Source organism: Moschus berezovskii, chromosome 27 (genome assembly GCF_049115385.1).
Source record: "Moschus berezovskii isolate FMDL1 chromosome 27, NW_MosBer_1.0, whole genome shotgun sequence".
Classification (NCBI taxonomy): domain Eukaryota; kingdom Metazoa; phylum Chordata; class Mammalia; order Artiodactyla; family Moschidae; genus Moschus; species Moschus berezovskii.
Genome location: NC_142486.1, coordinates 19584365 through 19600536, shown reverse-complemented (window position 1 = coordinate 19600536; position 16172 = coordinate 19584365). Strand labels below are relative to the sequence as shown.

The following is a 16172-nucleotide window of genomic DNA, read 5'->3' as shown; positions in this document are numbered from 1 at the left end:
TATACTTAGAGCTGCTTTTCTATGCTGGCTGTGGTGCAGTCTGCCCCTGCTGGAAGCTGCTTTCAACAGTGCTATACAGTATTTCTGTTTTAGCCACTCCTGATTCACATGGGCAGAACTGGCAAATGCAGGTGTGTCGCTTCTTTGAGACTCCTGCTCTGACACATCCCAACAGCTCTGAGCTGCGAGAGGATCCGCTTACTTCCTGGGGTGTCCCTTTTCTCTCAGTCACTCCTGGGTTGGCAGACCATCCCTTGAGATTTGCTATGCACCATAACTCAGGTAAATGTCCGAATTTACGGAGGGGCCGAGGTGTCAAAGAGTTGAGGTGCCGCGTGTCACTTCAGACAGCTCAGGTCTTATGATAATCGTAAAATCAAATGAATGGTGCTGAACTGCACTGTCTAACGGTACAGGAAAGGGTGTTCTGTACATACAGAATACAGGCGGTCTCAGATTTGTCCTCAGCACAATGAAAGTCAACAAGGACAGGGACCATGTCTGTCCTACTCAGAGCGCATCCTTAGTGCCCAGAACAGTGATGAGTTAACAGCAAACATTCAATAAACGCTGTGGCTGTTTGTCTGTCTGGACAGAAGAACAGACAAAAAGTCATCTAGTCCAGCCATCTTTCTAACCTGCTTTGCCGACAGCCTTCGTGTAAAGAAGTAGCCATGTCTTGAAGACAACGCTGATACAAGAAACTCATTGCACATTCAACCCGTTTACCATTATCCTAACCCAACAAGACAGATGGGACAATCAGCCACTGCCGCTTCTTGCCTCATAGACTTCACACAGAACTATGCATGAGGAACTGACATACATGAGGCAAAGGGAGTGTGCATACGAGTTAGATTTCTACTGATCAGTATCTCTGCTGCTGCTGCTGCTAAGTCGCTTCAGTCGTGTCCGACTCTGTGCGACAGCCTGGTGGCAGCCCACCAGCTCCCCCGTCCCTGGGATTCTCCAGGCAAGAACCCTGGAGTGGGTTGCCATTTCCTTCTCCAATGCATGAAAGTGAAAAGTGAAAGTGAAGTCGCTCAGTTGTGTCCGACTCTTAGCGACCCCATGGACTACAGCCTACCAGGCTCCTCCATCCAAGGGATTTTCCAGGCTATTTACATGTAAATGTAACAGATCCTTTTCAGAGTACAAACTTGTTATCTTTCTTCTTCTTTTTTTTTAACATCACAAATAATTTCTGGACTTGACTTTTCTGAATTTCTCTAGCTATTTATGATGAACACACATTACTTACATACTTAGAAGAAAAATGTGTGATGGAGCATAGGGGAAATTCCTTTACTTCACCCTGCCTGGTTTGCCTGAGGCTGGTGGATTTTCCCCATCTTTTATATGAACCATTTTTTGAAAGAAAACAACAAATCTGTTTACACACAAAAAGCAGTAAGAATCATGGCAGGTGTGCAGAGCCAGCTTTCAGAAAGAGACTGATCTTTATCCCAGTAGCCAAAGCGACTAAGCAGCGACTACTTTCCAGGTGTGGTGCTAAGCGCGCCACACACATCACCACATCACAGCATCCCACTGAACCCTCGTGAAATCACCCCAAGGCGGCACTGGTGCCACCATAAGATAAGCAAGGGGGAGTCTGGGGCGGGGCTCGGCTCTCTGGTCCAGGGGACAAGGCCAGCACTGGAAGGAGGAGCTAAGCTAGATGGGTTGGGCTCTGGAGCCTGGTTCTTAATTTGCAGAAGGCCTCTCCGCCTCCCCAGAGGAGTCTGATGCCCCTGGAAGAGGGGCCTGGGAGAGAAGATAGCACCTGAGCAGATAATGGCTTGAGTCTTAAAGACTTTGGCTCATTTTAGTGACTTAAAGTGTCACTAGTGTCTTTAGTGACTTAAAGACTTTTGGCTCATTATTTGCAAAGGAGATAAAGGTTCTTTTAGAGAGATGCCTATAGGAGCCCTTCAATGTTTTTTAAAAAACACCTCCAAAACTTTCTGGTTATGGATTTACGCAAGGCATCATTTTTCACTATATGCACTCCAAGAAGGGCTGGTCTTTGAGCACATTTCTTGGAGTTAAGTTCATATGAAAGATATTATAAGAGGCCTGAGCAGGAGGGCCAAGTCACAGTCTCTGCTTGCTGGTAGAATGCCATGTGGTTCACCATTGCTCTGGGGCTCTGACTAACGCACCCTGGATCCTCCAATTCCACCAACAGAGGAGCCTGGTGGGCTACAGTCCATGGGGTTGCAAAGAGTCGGACACGACTGAGCTACTGAGCGCACACACACACACACACATTTAAGAGTGGGCCTTCTGAGGGTGGGAACTGGCATTCTACAGTTTAGGGTATGGTCCTAGAAAGTTTGTCATTTCAACAATATTGAGTATGTGATTTAGGTGGTAAACCTACCCTTCAGAAAGGCCAAGGTTATTCTGATAGCCACTTTGACACATTAATCCAAATACAAACCTGAAATTAAACATTTCAGGCACAAGTGCAGCGTGAATTACCCCCTCTCAATCATTAAATCCTTCTCTAAGCTAGAGTCTGAGGGAATGACTTCCTTATAATCCTCATCAGTTTTCTAGGGCTGGGAGAGGCTTACTCATCTATAAGCGACTTTGAGTCAACTTTTTATTATTTCAGTCAAAGGAGAGCGCCTGTTCCGGTCTCACTGGATGTTTATCTTGACATGATCCTGACATCCACTTATTAAAAATAAAATGCAACAAGAAGCAGAAGCCACTTACATGTCCAACTGTGAGCAATAAAACATCTGCTTAATGAAATATCATGTAGTCATTGAAAAACTATAACATGGGAAATAGCATATGATATAAAGTTATAAAAATTATATCATAATACAAGAAAAAGCACATGATGTAAAGTAAAATAAAAACGTAAAATCAAACTTTGTATATGCCAAACAATTATGATCATGCATCCCTTTGCCTTTTAGGAAAAAAGAAACTAGAAGGAAAAAATAAAATATGAATAGTGGACTTCTTCAGTTATGGAAGGGTGATTTCTTATTGTTTCTAATTTCCCAATTTGCTTTAGTATCCATATTTATCTATTTTTTTTAATATATTACTTTTTTGGAAAGATTTTTTTTTTTTTAGTGTGGACCATTTTTATGGTCTTTATTGAATTTGTTACAATATTGGTTCTGTTTTATGTTTTGGTTTTTTTGGCCACAAGGCCTGTGGCATCTTAGCTCCCCAGCCAGGGATAGAACCTGCACCCCCTACACTGGAAGGTGAATTCTCAACCACTGGACCACAAGGGAAGTCCCAACACATTACTTCCATGCTATAAAAAAAAAGTTTAATTTTAAAAAGCAAAAGCTATGAGAACCAGCAAAGTGTCGAGTGTTTGATGATGACTATCGTGACTCGTTCTTCCACTGTGCAGTGGACGAATGATTTACTAAATTAACTTTCAGGCTCACTAAATTAAGAATATCTTCTACTCCATTCCTGCACAGGGAGCTCAGCTCAGGGCTCTCTGATGACCTAGAGGGGTGGTGGGGTGGGAGGGTGGAAGAGAGGCTCAAGACGGAGGGGATATATGTATACATATAATTGATTCATGCTGTTGTACAGCAGAAACTAACACAACGTTGTAAAGCAATTATACTCCAATAAAAATATACATATATCTTCTACTGCAGAGCACTGTCTTTTCAACCCACTACCAAGTGGCACACTGGGATCAAAATATGGACCTGGGCTCCAGACCTAACATGTCTGGATCTGGGCATCTGAGTCTTTAAAATGGTGACAGACAAATCTAATACCTATGTCTGATTATCTATTTTTTCTCGATAAAAATGATAATAAATAGCTACCACTGACTCAGACCCCCTGTATATTAAGAACTGTAAGATCCTTTTCTTATTTTATCTGTTGTAACGCCTTGGATAGTTACTCTTGCAAATGTCACCGTTTTATAGATCAACCAGGTGATGCGGTGCCGTTGTTACATAGAAAGCTGAAATCTGAATTCAGGCATGTCTGATTTCAGTGTGTGTTTTTTCACTACCCCTCAAGCCTGCCCGGTACAGAAAAGACTAGAAGTTGAAGAGGTGACAAGGCCAGCCCGGTGACAACGTGTCGCGGGTGTGTGAGCACAGTACTCAGAGTACTTGGCAGCAAGCATGAACAAAGCCAGCCTCCCTTAGTGCATGCACTATTAGTGGGGGTGCGAGCAGGCAGGGTTAGAGTGAATGGTTAATATCAGGCATTAGTGCACGAACATGATCATCAAGTAGCAACAATGCTTTGGCCAATCAGGTGCCTTTTCCTTACCATTAAATATTCCAATTTCAGTTCTTACTGAATATGGCAGGTCATACATCTAAATTATTTAATGAAATGTTTAGATTAGAACACTCTAAAATCTATTACTTTAAAAACAGCAAGATGTAAACTCTTTTCCTTGCAAAGCTGAAATCCTACCGCTTTTCTGTTTTCCTACTGCTTTATAGAGTAACGATCAAGAAGAGATGCAGAATGACAGCAGAATCCCTCCTTTCTCTGGTGCTGAGCTGCCAGAAATTGACTGCCAAACCTGTTTGGTATCAGTAATCTCCCCTGAGAGCTTATCTTAATCCCCAGGCCATAAATCGGTTTTTAAGATTAAATGCTCTCAGTGAATAACCTGTTTTCAGGAATTTGTCTGTCTAGAGTTTTCCAAGTGAAAACATGATTTCATAATAAAGGACTACTTGTCTAGGGAAGTTAACATTTTCTTCTTCTTGAAAAACCCAATGACTGTATTCCAGATTGGTTAACAGCAGCATTCTAAATACTGGCCTTTTATGTACTTCTAATGGCAATTTAGGGGATTTGAAGAAATCAAAACTTAATTCTGTAAAACAAAGATATGGTGACCTGAAATTTCTTGAGTTAGGAGAATTTAAGGTACAGATTGATTTTTACAATATTTAGCTAATATCATAGGGAAAGTATTTATAACATAAAATGTCACTTATCTGACAATTGTCAAAGTACAGAACATTACAGTGTCATAGCACATCAATAAAATAAGTTTCTGGAATAAAAACACCTGGATAACAATGGTATTGAAGAGCAGATACAATTCTGACTGTAGTCTTTCCTCTAAACAAAAGTGAAGATCTGGAAATAAAATTCTGATGTATCACAAGAATTAAAGGGTTAAAAGGCTCAGCCTTAATTAGGATTTAGTCTTTTCACTCTGTGATTTCCACACCCAACTGGGTAACTGCAGACATCTGGGCTCATTAACCAGGAGTCAGGAAGGTGGAATAAGACCTGAGCCCGCCACTGGTTGTAAACACTGAGCTCTTGTTTTCCCATTCTGGTTTTTACAGAAAGTCTTCCTCGGGCCAAAGCTGGGAAAACTCTAAGTAGCCCACTGAAGGCTTAAGGCTCAGCTCAGCTGATTTAAAACTGAGTTGCACACATAACGAGAGCCTTATGCCGTCCAAGCGTGGACCTAAAGGCAAGATTCAGATGAGCCTCACAGTACCTTTCAAAAAGCTCATGTGGTTTAAGAAAGCAAAATATAAGCATGCCAGAATGCAAAGAAATTTAGTGTGGGATCTTTGGAGAAAGAATTGTTTTGGAGGGGATGGGGGATCCTGAGAATTTCAAACACCGAATTAAGAAGCTCCATGCAGTTAATTAAAAATTAAAGCTCAAGACATAAGGGATGCCATTTTCCGGGCTAACTGCACCCCAGTCCTCTTTGGTTGGATGCTGAGGAGCCAATCAATGACAGGGAAATCACGTTGAGCAGAGCAGATGCTTGGGAAAGGCTTACCAAAAAGAAAGGAAACGTTTCTTAGTATTCTTATCTGAGCAGCTTGAAATTGGGCTCGAGATCTATTGACACCTACATCTCGAATTTGGAGCACTGCAGTTCAAAGTGCTTCTGATATAAACAAGAGTGATGTCTACCGGCTACAGAATGGATGGCAGGGGGTCGGATGGCTGCTCTTGAGCACAAAGTCAAAAGCACGTATACAAAACATGGCTAAGCAGGAGCATTTGGGGCTGCGGGCAAGCTGCTTGGGGAGGGTTACAGACCTTACTCCTGGAAACCTTCCCCACCTGTGAGGGCGCTAGGAAGGGCATCTATTGGGAAACAAACAAACAAACAAACCAATGTGGCTTTGTTTTTTAAATAAAAGCTGAGGTGTCATCAGAAAAAAAGCTCACAATTTATAATACATGCAAATCACGCAATATATTCCTGGGGGAAAAAAAAAGTCATCAAAAGAGAGACTAGTCGGTTAACCTCATCACTTAGGGTGGGATGTATCTTTTGCTCACTTTAGAAGAGATGTCATTCAGCATGGCTGGAGGGCCCAGAGGTATTTCAGCTACTTCTCTATAAACAGCTCCACTTAGGAAAATGTAAAACTAGGGTGTTCTAAGAAATTATTCAAAGCTCCTAATTACCATTTTTAGAAACATTAAAAAAAAAATCCATCCATCTCATCCTTAAACAGTAAATTAGAGCACTTGGGATGGAAATTAAAAAAAAAAATCACAATTAAATAAATGGTCATATTCCAGACTGCCAATAAAAAATATTCCATGAGAGAGGTAAAATTTGTACAATTATCAGTACCTAAAACAGGTTTCCATAGAATTAAAAGGAAATCTCAATTCTTCTGTTCTTTGCCACTAAAGGCTGGCATTCTGATGTGTCTCAAATCTCCCTGCTGAGCGCATCTGGTTTAGTACAAAACATATTTTTAAAGATTATACCTGAAATGATTCATTTACTCTAAATATTTTTACTTTTAAAAAGAAAACAAGCATTTTAATGAGGAATTCCCTAAGAAATGAATATCATGCTCAAGTTGGACAATACCTTCCACTTGGATTAGGTCATTATACGTTGAAAACGTAAAGGTAGATGGTTCTTAAACATAGTGATCCTATACATCAGGGGCTGGCAAACTTGAAGGGCCAAGTAGAAACTCTGAAGGCTGTGGGAGTATACTACTTTCGAACGGAAGACACAACTCTGCTGTTTTAGTATCAGTTCAGTTCATTTCAGTCGCTCAGTCGTGTCCGACTTTGCGACCCCATGAATCACAGCACGCCAGGCCTCCCTGTCCATAGAAGCGGCTAAAAAGAACACGTCGACAAATGGGCGTGGTTGTGTTCCAATAAGGCTTTATTTATAAAAACAAGCTGGGGGCCAGATTTGGCCCACAGTCCTGGTTTGCCAACCCCTGATGTAAAATCGAAGCCTAAATGAAGGAGAAGAGTAAAAAGCAAGGTAGAGTTGGCAGGGGGAACTGCTTGAATCCGCTTCCCACTTACCTGTGACTATTTTGGAGGCGGTGGGAGCGGCGATGCTGAGGCTGCCATCCGCGGTGGGCTGCGCACCGGGAGGATGGGGCGGCGGGGGCACGTTGGGCCGGTTCCTCGGCTTTGGGACTGGTCTCGGTCTCGGTAGGGTTCCAGCGAGCGGCTGTGCGGTCTCGGGGTTACTCACCGCCTGGCCGGGGCTCTGTTTTCCGAGGGGCGGAGTGCTGGGGGGCGTCGGAGTCTGGGGAGGGGTGTGGGCCGACTGCTCGAGTCCAGGCTCACCGGGCGCCCCGGGCGCGGGTGGGCCCTGGCTGCCCGGCTTGGTGAGCGCCGACAGCGGTGCGGCCTGCGTGGGGGGCTGCGGCGGCGGGTGGCTGGGGGCTTGGATCGGCGGCAGGCTGCTGGAGTACCTCCGTGGTGCCGAGGGCTGCGAGGCGGCGCAGGGCTGGCCCGGGGCCTGGCCTGGGGGCTGGGTGGGGGGAGAAGGGCTGCGGGTGGACGGCTTTGGCGACAGGCTGGGTGGGTGCTGAGATGTTCCTGGAGAACTCTGGCCCCCGGGATGGCCGGGAGGCGGGTTTCCTGGTTTCGGGGGTGCTGGAGCAGGTTTTTTAACAGCTGCGCAAAGGAAAAACATCTCTCAGGAAGCGGAGTGCTGGGGATGGCCAACCCCCGCTGGACCAGGGTGCCGAGCTTAACCTCACCGTGTAAGCCAGGTGAGATCCGGACCTGCCCCTACTCCCAACCCCATGTCAGCCAGGGGCACCTCCCCTCCGTGGTCCTCCTTGCCCAACCCCACAGTCTCAGCCTAACCATGAGAAAAGCGTCTGACAAACGCAAATTGACAGACTGTCTTCAAAATGCCAGGCCTCCCCAGAACTGTCAAGGCCACGGAAAACTAAGGGAAGACTAAGAAACTGTCATAGTCTAGAAAACGGTAAGGAGAGGTGATGTGGACTAAATGCCACATGCTGTCCTGGGGGGCGGGGGTGGGGGAACAAGCTGGGGTCAGAAAAGGCCCAGTAGAGGAAAAATTGGGGCGATCTGAACAAAAAACAGAGTTTGGTTAGTAGTAAAGCAAGGAGATCCAACCAGTCCATTCTAAAGGAGATCAATCCTGGGTGTTCATTGGAAGGACTGATGCTAAAGCTGAAACTCCAATACTTTTGCCACCTCATGCGACGAGTTGACTCACTGGAAAAGACTCTGATGCTGGGAGGAGACGGGGACAACAGAGAATGAGATGGCTGGATGGCATCACCGACTCTATGGACATGAGTTTGAGTGAACTCCGGGAGTTGGTGATAGACAGGGAGGCCTGGCATGCTGTGATTCATGGAGTCGCAAAGAGTCGGACACGACTGAGCGACTGAACTGAACTGAAAGTACCAGAGCTGGTTTCACAGCCGTGATAAAGTACCTTGGTGATGGGAAAGTGAGTGAGAAGTACACCGAAACTCCTAGACTACCCTTGTAACTTTTCTGTAAATCTAAAATTATTCCAAAATAAAAAGGCAATTTTTTAAAAAAAGTACATTATACACATATAGGTCTTTAAAAACCCATCATTTTAAAAGCTGAATAATTAGAAAACTCAGTTAAAAGAGGCTGACCAACTTACATGGAGTCAAGCACCTTAAGAACAGCTAAGTATCATTCGCTCAGTCGTGTCCAACTCTTTGTGACCGCATGGACTGTAGCCTGTCAGGCTCCTCCATCCATGGAATTTTCCAGGCAAGAATACTGGAGTGGGTTGTCATTTCCTTATCCAAGAACAGCTAAGGGGGTCTCTAAGCATGACTGGGCCGCCTATACGTAACCATGGACCCCTTGCCCCGAGGTATCATCTCCTAGAGGGCATGATATTTATTATTATTATTAACAAATTCTACAAATTCCAGAATCATTTGTACTAATACATATGTTCTAGATAAAAGTGTAAATCTGGACGATCGCCTTGGATTCAGTTCCAAGAGCTGAACTGCATCACTCTACTCCCTACGCCAGCTGACATCACTATCACTGGGGGTGGGAATTTGGTACCAAGGATGGCAGGGTAAGAGAGAAAACCAGGTCTGGAGCTGGTGTGGGGTTGGGAGAAATGGGTGGAAAGGAGAAACTTCAGCATTTTTTCAAATTCTGCTGAGATCCTTCTAATCCTCCGAGAAAGGAAGAGGGAAACAAAGGGAAGAAATGAAAATGTATCGTTCACCTAATACATGACTGGCACCAAGTTAGGCCCTTTACATAGACTGTCTCGTTTAAGTCTCATAAGCTCACTGCAAGACAGGCATTATCATATCCATTTCATGGTGCAGAAAACCGAGGCTCAGAGAGGTCAAGTGTTTGTAAAAGGTCACACAGCCAGTGTAGAGCAGAGCAGAGGCTCACACCATGTCCTGTGGCCTCCTTGGACTCTTTCTCTCTCTTCTTCCTTCCTACACTGCCTGGCTCCCTTCTCATAAGGTCCAGAATTCAGGAATAAAAAAGGAATAAAGCTGCTCTGCTTGCCTGATAGAACTTTTGACCCTGGAAGTGGGAAGATCTTTTCCCATAGAAACAACCAACCCACTGACAAAGGAATCTGGAACATTAGCTGCACTCTGGTTATCATAAGCAACTTAAAAAGAAAAATTTCCAGCGTTCTGTTCTAAACAATATTAACTGCAAATTCATGCTGAATAAAAGATCATTCCTAACATTTAAGGGTATAGAGGGAATCAGGAGAGAAAGCGTGAGAGCAACATGACAAGGTCCAAGTCCAGCGTGGAGGCCAGGCTGGGAGGAAGGCAGGGCTTGTCTAAGCCCACCATGCAGGTGCTGGGAGGCTGAGCCAGGGTAGGTGGATGATGCACAAAGGCTCAGACTCTTCTTGTGAGGAAACCTGAGAACTATGATGCAGGAGAAACTCCTAAAGGGGCTATGAAGGAATCTCAGCCTCGATTCCGGGGCTATACCTGGAATCCAGGTAGAAAAGACCTAACTTCCCTCGAGCATCAGTTAGGATGCAGACAAAGATGATGGTGGCTTAGAGGAGAGCCTCTGCAAGATTTTTTAATAGCAAACTGTTATTTATTCTGTTTCCCCAGTCCTGATTACAGAGATGATAATACAAGAAAATTAACTCTAAATATACTCTTTGCCCATTTTTAAATGGGGTATTCTGTATGCTATTGAACCGTATGAGTTTCTTATATATCTTGGATATTAATCTCTTTATGTGATTGTGGTAATAACTTCACAGTGTATACATATATTAAATCATCACACTGTACACCTTAAAAAAATAACTGCAATGTGGGATTCTGGATTGATACTGGGACAGAAAGGGAACTTTACTGAAAAAACGGGGAAATGTGGTTAAAGCCTGAAGTTTAGCTAATAACACTATATCAGAGTTATTTCCTGATATCTACAGTTGTTCTATAAAACGTAAAAATTTAAGAGAGGTGCAGTGAAGACTATGTGGGCATGTTCTATACTATCTTTGCAACTCTCCTTTAAGTCTAAAGCTATATCGAATTTAATATTAAAAATATATATGTCATTTTACATTGAAGATCATCCATACGCTGATAAATGCAGTTTGGAGTTAAGACATAGAGTGCCCTGGTTCACATGGAATTTAATTGGCTTTACAAACATCAGTGAATCATGATGTTTAGAATCATGTTTAGAAACATCGGTGAATCATGCCTCTTTGTAGACCAGTTTCTCAGCCTCAGCATTACTGACACGTGGGGCTAGATGGTTCTGTGTTGTGGGGGGCTGACTTGCACATGGTAGGATGTTTACTAGCATCTTGGTCCTCCACACACTAGATGCCAATACCGCTCCGCTCCCTGGTGACAACCAAGAAGTCTCCAGACATTGCCAAATGTCCCAGATGGTGGGAGAAGAGCAAAATCATCCCAAGATCGGAATCATTCAAGCCTCTCTAGCTCCCAGACCATACATATTTGAGTATCCTCTCTGTAACAGGCACGGGACCAGGACTAGGAATATAGGAGTGCATGAGACAGGCAAGATCCCAGTTCTGTGAGCTACGAGGCGAAACTAGCAATATGTTAAAACACAAATTAAAAAAATTCAGATGGAGAAAAAGGCTCTGAAAGAAATAGAGTGATGTGATAAGAGAATGACTTATGTGAGTGGTGGTCCTCAGTTCAGACTGGGTGGTCAGCGAGGGTTCACTGGGGAAGTCGTTGAGCTGAGGCCTGAATGATGGAGGGAACAGAGAGCAGAGAAGTAAATCCGTGTCTGTACCATCAACTGATCTTCAACAGGGTATCAAGAATACACAATGGAAAAAGGATAGTTTTATCAACAGGCGATGCTGGGAAAACTGAATACTCACACGGGAAAGAATGAAACGGCACGCTTATCTTACACAAAACACAGAGGGCAATCCAACATGGATCGAAGACTTAAATGTAAGACCTGAAATTGTAAAACTCTTTGAAGAAAACACAAGGGGAAAGCTTCATAACACTGGTGTTGGCAGTGGTTTCATGGATATGACATCAAATGCATAGGCAACAAAAGCAAAAATAGATGTGTGGGATTATATCAAACGACTAAGCTGTGGTAAAGCAACAAAAGACACAAGTCGACAGAATGAAAAGGTGACTTACAGAATGGGAGAAAAATTTCAAAATCAGCTATCTCAGAAGGTGTAAATTCCCCAAATACATAAAGAACTCCTACAACTCAACAGCAAAAATAAGAAAGAACCTGATTTTAAAATAGACTCAAGATTTGAATAGGCATCTCTCTAAAGATGACATAAAAATGGCCAACAGACATATGAAAAGGTGCTCAACATTGTAACAATCAGGAAAATGCAAGTCAAAACCAAACGACATATTACCTTGCACCTGTTAGAATGGCTAATATCAAAAAACAAAAGACAGCAAGCGTTGGTGAGAATATGGAAAAACTGGAACTCTTATTCATTATTGGTGGGAACGTAGATAGGTACAGTCATTATGGAAAACAGAATGGAGTCTCCTAAAAAAATTAAAAATGAAATTACCACATTGATTCAAGAATCTCACTTCTGAGTATTTATCCAAAAGAACTGAAATCAGGATTTTGAAGAGATTGTTTGCACATCCATGTTCACTGAAGCATAACTCACAATAGCCAAGATGTGGAAACAATCTATTGCCCATTGATGGATAACTGGATTTTTTTTTTCTTTAAAGAAAAATGATCACTTTTACTGAGGAGGTGAAAAGGTATTTCTTAGTACAATTAACTTTTATCTCAATTTTATGATGAACAAGATGTCAGCCCTTTAAGTGGCTCCTGACTTTTTAAATTTCGTATTCAGTATATTGGATATGCATCTTCTATACTTTATTTGCATCAAAAATTACTTCCAAATTTTTTCCCTACTACACTGAGAAGGGATGACTGGATTTTTAAAAAGTTGGTATATACATAAAATGGAATATTATTTAGCCTCAAAAAGTAGGAAATTCTGTCACATATAACAACACGGATGAACCTTAAAGACATGATGTGACGTGAAACAAGCTAGTCACAGAAGGACCGAGTCTAACTGATTCCACTTACATGAAGTATCAAGAATAGTCAAACTCTTGGAACCAGGAGTGGGATGGGATTTGCCAGGGGCTGGGGGCAGGAGTAAAGATGGGGAGTGATGGAGAGCTGGTACTCAACAGGCCTAAGGTATCAATCACGTTAGGGAGCATCTGGAGATCTCCTGTGTACCACTGTGCCTACGGTACAGGACTGTATTATGCACTGAAGAGCGCAGTACTGTCCATTATACACACATATTTAAAAGCGTAGATCTCATGTGCTCCCACCCCAATAAAATAAAAAAGAAGGAACCATGTGAAGATGTGGGACAGAATGTTCTGGAAAAGAAAACATGTGCAGAAGCTCTAAAGAGGGAGTAAGCTTAGTGCATCTGAGGAACAGACAGTGGATCAGTGAGGCTGAAGTCAATGAGGGGGCAGGGGAAGAGCTGGGCTCAGAGGGGCCAACCTGGACCACGTGGCCAAGCCATGCAGGGTGCCTGGTGGGAGGTCTGCATGGAAGGGATGGAGAGTTCCAGCCAGGATGACGCACTCAGCTTTGTGGCTTAAAGCCATCCCCCTCCTGATGGGCATTACGCTGAGCGAGATAGGTCAGACAGAAGGACAAATCCTGTATGGTATCTCTTCTACGTGGAATCTAAGATACAACGGACTGGTGAATAGAACACAAAAGAAGCAGACTCGAAGATACACAGAACAAACCAGTGGTTACCACTAGGGAGAGGGATACGGGGAAGGGCAAGACAGGGGTACGGAAAAAAAGGGGGCATTATATGGGATTATATGAAACCACGAGTGCAAACCTTCGGAAAAACTGTAAAGCACTATAGAATTTAAAGAATTTTTCATAAAAAAAAAAAGCCATGTCCCTGCCTGCAGGGGTGAGAACCACAGTGGCACAGGTGGAAGCAGGTCAGATTATACGTGAATGGGGACCCAGAGGCCCAGAGCCCAATCCAGAGAGCCTGGGGGCTCCCAGACCCAGGAAGCCTGGCTGGGACAGAGGCTGTGGTTCCGAAAACAGAGCGAGGGCTTGCAACACCAGGTTCCTAGAAAACGGGGAGCATTTCTGGAGAAACAACTGTCTGTTAGGCTTGGTAGCTCAAACATATTCTGAAAGGTCTGCTTGCCTGCTCCCCATTTTTCCACTTCCCTTAAGGATTCTTTCCCTTAATGACTGGTATTTCTGCTTCCCAGCCTGACCGCTACAATGACCCAGGGAGGTATGTGTGTCCCTCCCCAAGGGCACGAGTGAAGGTGGCGGGGACTTACCTCGGCGCACAGTGTGAGGGCTCGGGCCGGCGGAATTGTGTGCAGGGCCCACAGAGAGTGGATGGGAGCCAGCAGCTGCCTGGGCCTGGCTTGGGCCGGGGGCCGCCTGACTGCTGTTCCTCCCGGGCGCAGGGGCAGCCGCAGAGTCCTTGGGCTTTGGAGGACTATGGAGAGCAGAAGCCATGTTAGATGTCAGGCATTTTCAGCTAGAAAAGCTAAACATGCTGTAAAGTATGGGATTCCCACTAGTTTTCCCCATAGCAGGCAAGGAGGTGGTCTGAACTTTTAAATAGCTCACTCGGGGTTTCTGAAGCTGGTATCTATTTGGTGCCAGCCAGGACCACAGATTTTGAGATTTATGGCACCAGATGGTCTTCCAACTACTCTGTCACTTAAAAATCATGAGAGAGGCCATTTTGCAGCAATCGATAAGATATTTCAAGTTCTTATGAGCTTGTACTTAAATTGGGCAACTTAAAAGACATGAAAGGGTTTCTGGACTTCAAAATAATGCCATTTTGATATACATGTTGGACAAAACTAAGCAAATAAGAGTAGCAAAACACTAATGCTACTCTGAATGATCAAGGACTCAATTATTATCAATAACATGGCCTGGAGGAAAGAGACAGTCTGACAGGCTAAATGATTACTCAAGGTCCAGTGTGGGTTAATAGTGGCGTAGAGATCAGACCTGAGGTTCCACTAATCCCTGGCTCAGAACTCTGTATACTGAACTTTACAGCTACAGTTTGTCAAGGTAAACGCCACTGATGAGATGTAACCCAGGATATCTACAGAGCACACACAAAAAAGAGCAAATTGATGACGGAGATCCTATTTGTCCTTCTGCGGTGAAGGCTGACTTCTGTCTTAAATAAAATATTTTGCCTGAGTAAAACAAATTGAATGCTTCAGGTAAATGAAAAATGTGTGAGTCTGCTAAGACTTTTTCTCCAAGCAAAAGATTTAGGCCCAAATGAACACCTGTGTGTCACCTCCCCTACAAGACTTAAAGTCAGGGGGCTGGGGGGATGCTCAGTATAGTGGCCAGCACAGACTATTCAGTACTCAGTTATTCAGTACATCTGACTGGATGGAAGGATGAGGGAAGGAATGCGAGGAATATAATTATCTTACTAACTTGTTACATTCCAGCGTTTACTAGTTAGCATTCTGGATGACAACAAGCAAATGCTACGTGAACAACCAGTACACATCAAACAGGTAAGAGAGGCTTATGAATGAGACACCTATTGGCTTCCAGCTTCCCAACCCTCAAGCAGCATGGTAAAGAATGCAAACAAATGTTGCTTTCTTTTGAAAACAGGAAAGGAAGCAAGCAATTTGCAGTCTTTTTTTTCCCATCCTTTGCCAAGAGGAGGAGTGAAGGCAAAGATGGTTCATGCCATGCCAAGTGATCCTTGGGGCATGGAGGCCATGCCCGCAGGCCAGCACCTGCAAGAAGGCTGGGGTGTCCGGCACCCACTGCCAGCAGAAGCTGGCCTCCTTACCTGCTGTCGCCTGGGCTGGGCCCCTGCTCCAGAATGCCCGCAGAGGAGGGGCCAGTCCCACCCCCTGTGCTGCTCTCGGCCCTAGAGCTCTGGGGAGGGGGCTCTGGGCCTGCCGGAGCCAAGGTGCTGCCATCTGTGGGCGGGAGTGGCGGCTGGAAAGCAGGGGATACGTGCTTTCTATTTAGGGTGCCACCCCGCCGGTGGGCCTGGAAGTCCATAAGCTTCACACCAAAGCTACACAGAGAGAAGAAACAGTGAACAACACACCATGCGAGCCGACCACTGACACAGAAGCCCGTCGGTCCCCGCGTGTTAAACCCCACACGCGGGGACAGCCACCCAAGTTACCCAGCATGCAATGAAGCGGCAAGGACCAGACGAATGGTCACTCCTGTTACCCAGGCACGGGGTAACAGGGCTTTAAATCTGGACCTGGTACTGACCAATGTCCTTTCTCAAAGTGGGTGTGAGTGGTTGAAAGCAAACACGCAGGCCTCATCCTGAGAGAGCGCCATCATGTCAGCGTGTT

The 16172-nt window shown here is 44.4% G+C and overlaps 1 protein-coding gene across 5 annotated transcripts in view; it reads right to left on the bottom strand.

Moving 5' to 3' along the window:
- The window catches only part of ARHGAP17 (Rho GTPase activating protein 17), a 100959-nt gene that overhangs the window by 6163 nt on the left and 78624 nt on the right, over positions 1-16172 (bottom strand). The window contains exons 17-21 of one of the 5 annotated variants that reach the window (XR_008683712.2): positions 15644-15877; positions 14130-14293; positions 7303-7905; positions 6052-6099; positions 4288-4336 (exon numbers count right to left, since the gene is read on the bottom strand). Coding sequence is in view for 4 of the 5 variants with exons in the window: in XM_055409707.2 (XP_055265682.2) it covers positions 6053-6099; positions 7303-7905; positions 14130-14293; positions 15644-15877 (1048 nt within the window). In the remaining variant the exon portion in view is untranslated. The remainder of the gene's footprint in view (positions 1-4287; positions 4337-6051; positions 6100-7302; positions 7906-14129; positions 14294-15643; positions 15878-16172) is intronic. The other 4 variants (XM_055409708.2, XM_055409707.2, XM_055409706.2 and 1 more) reach the window with 4 other exon arrangements.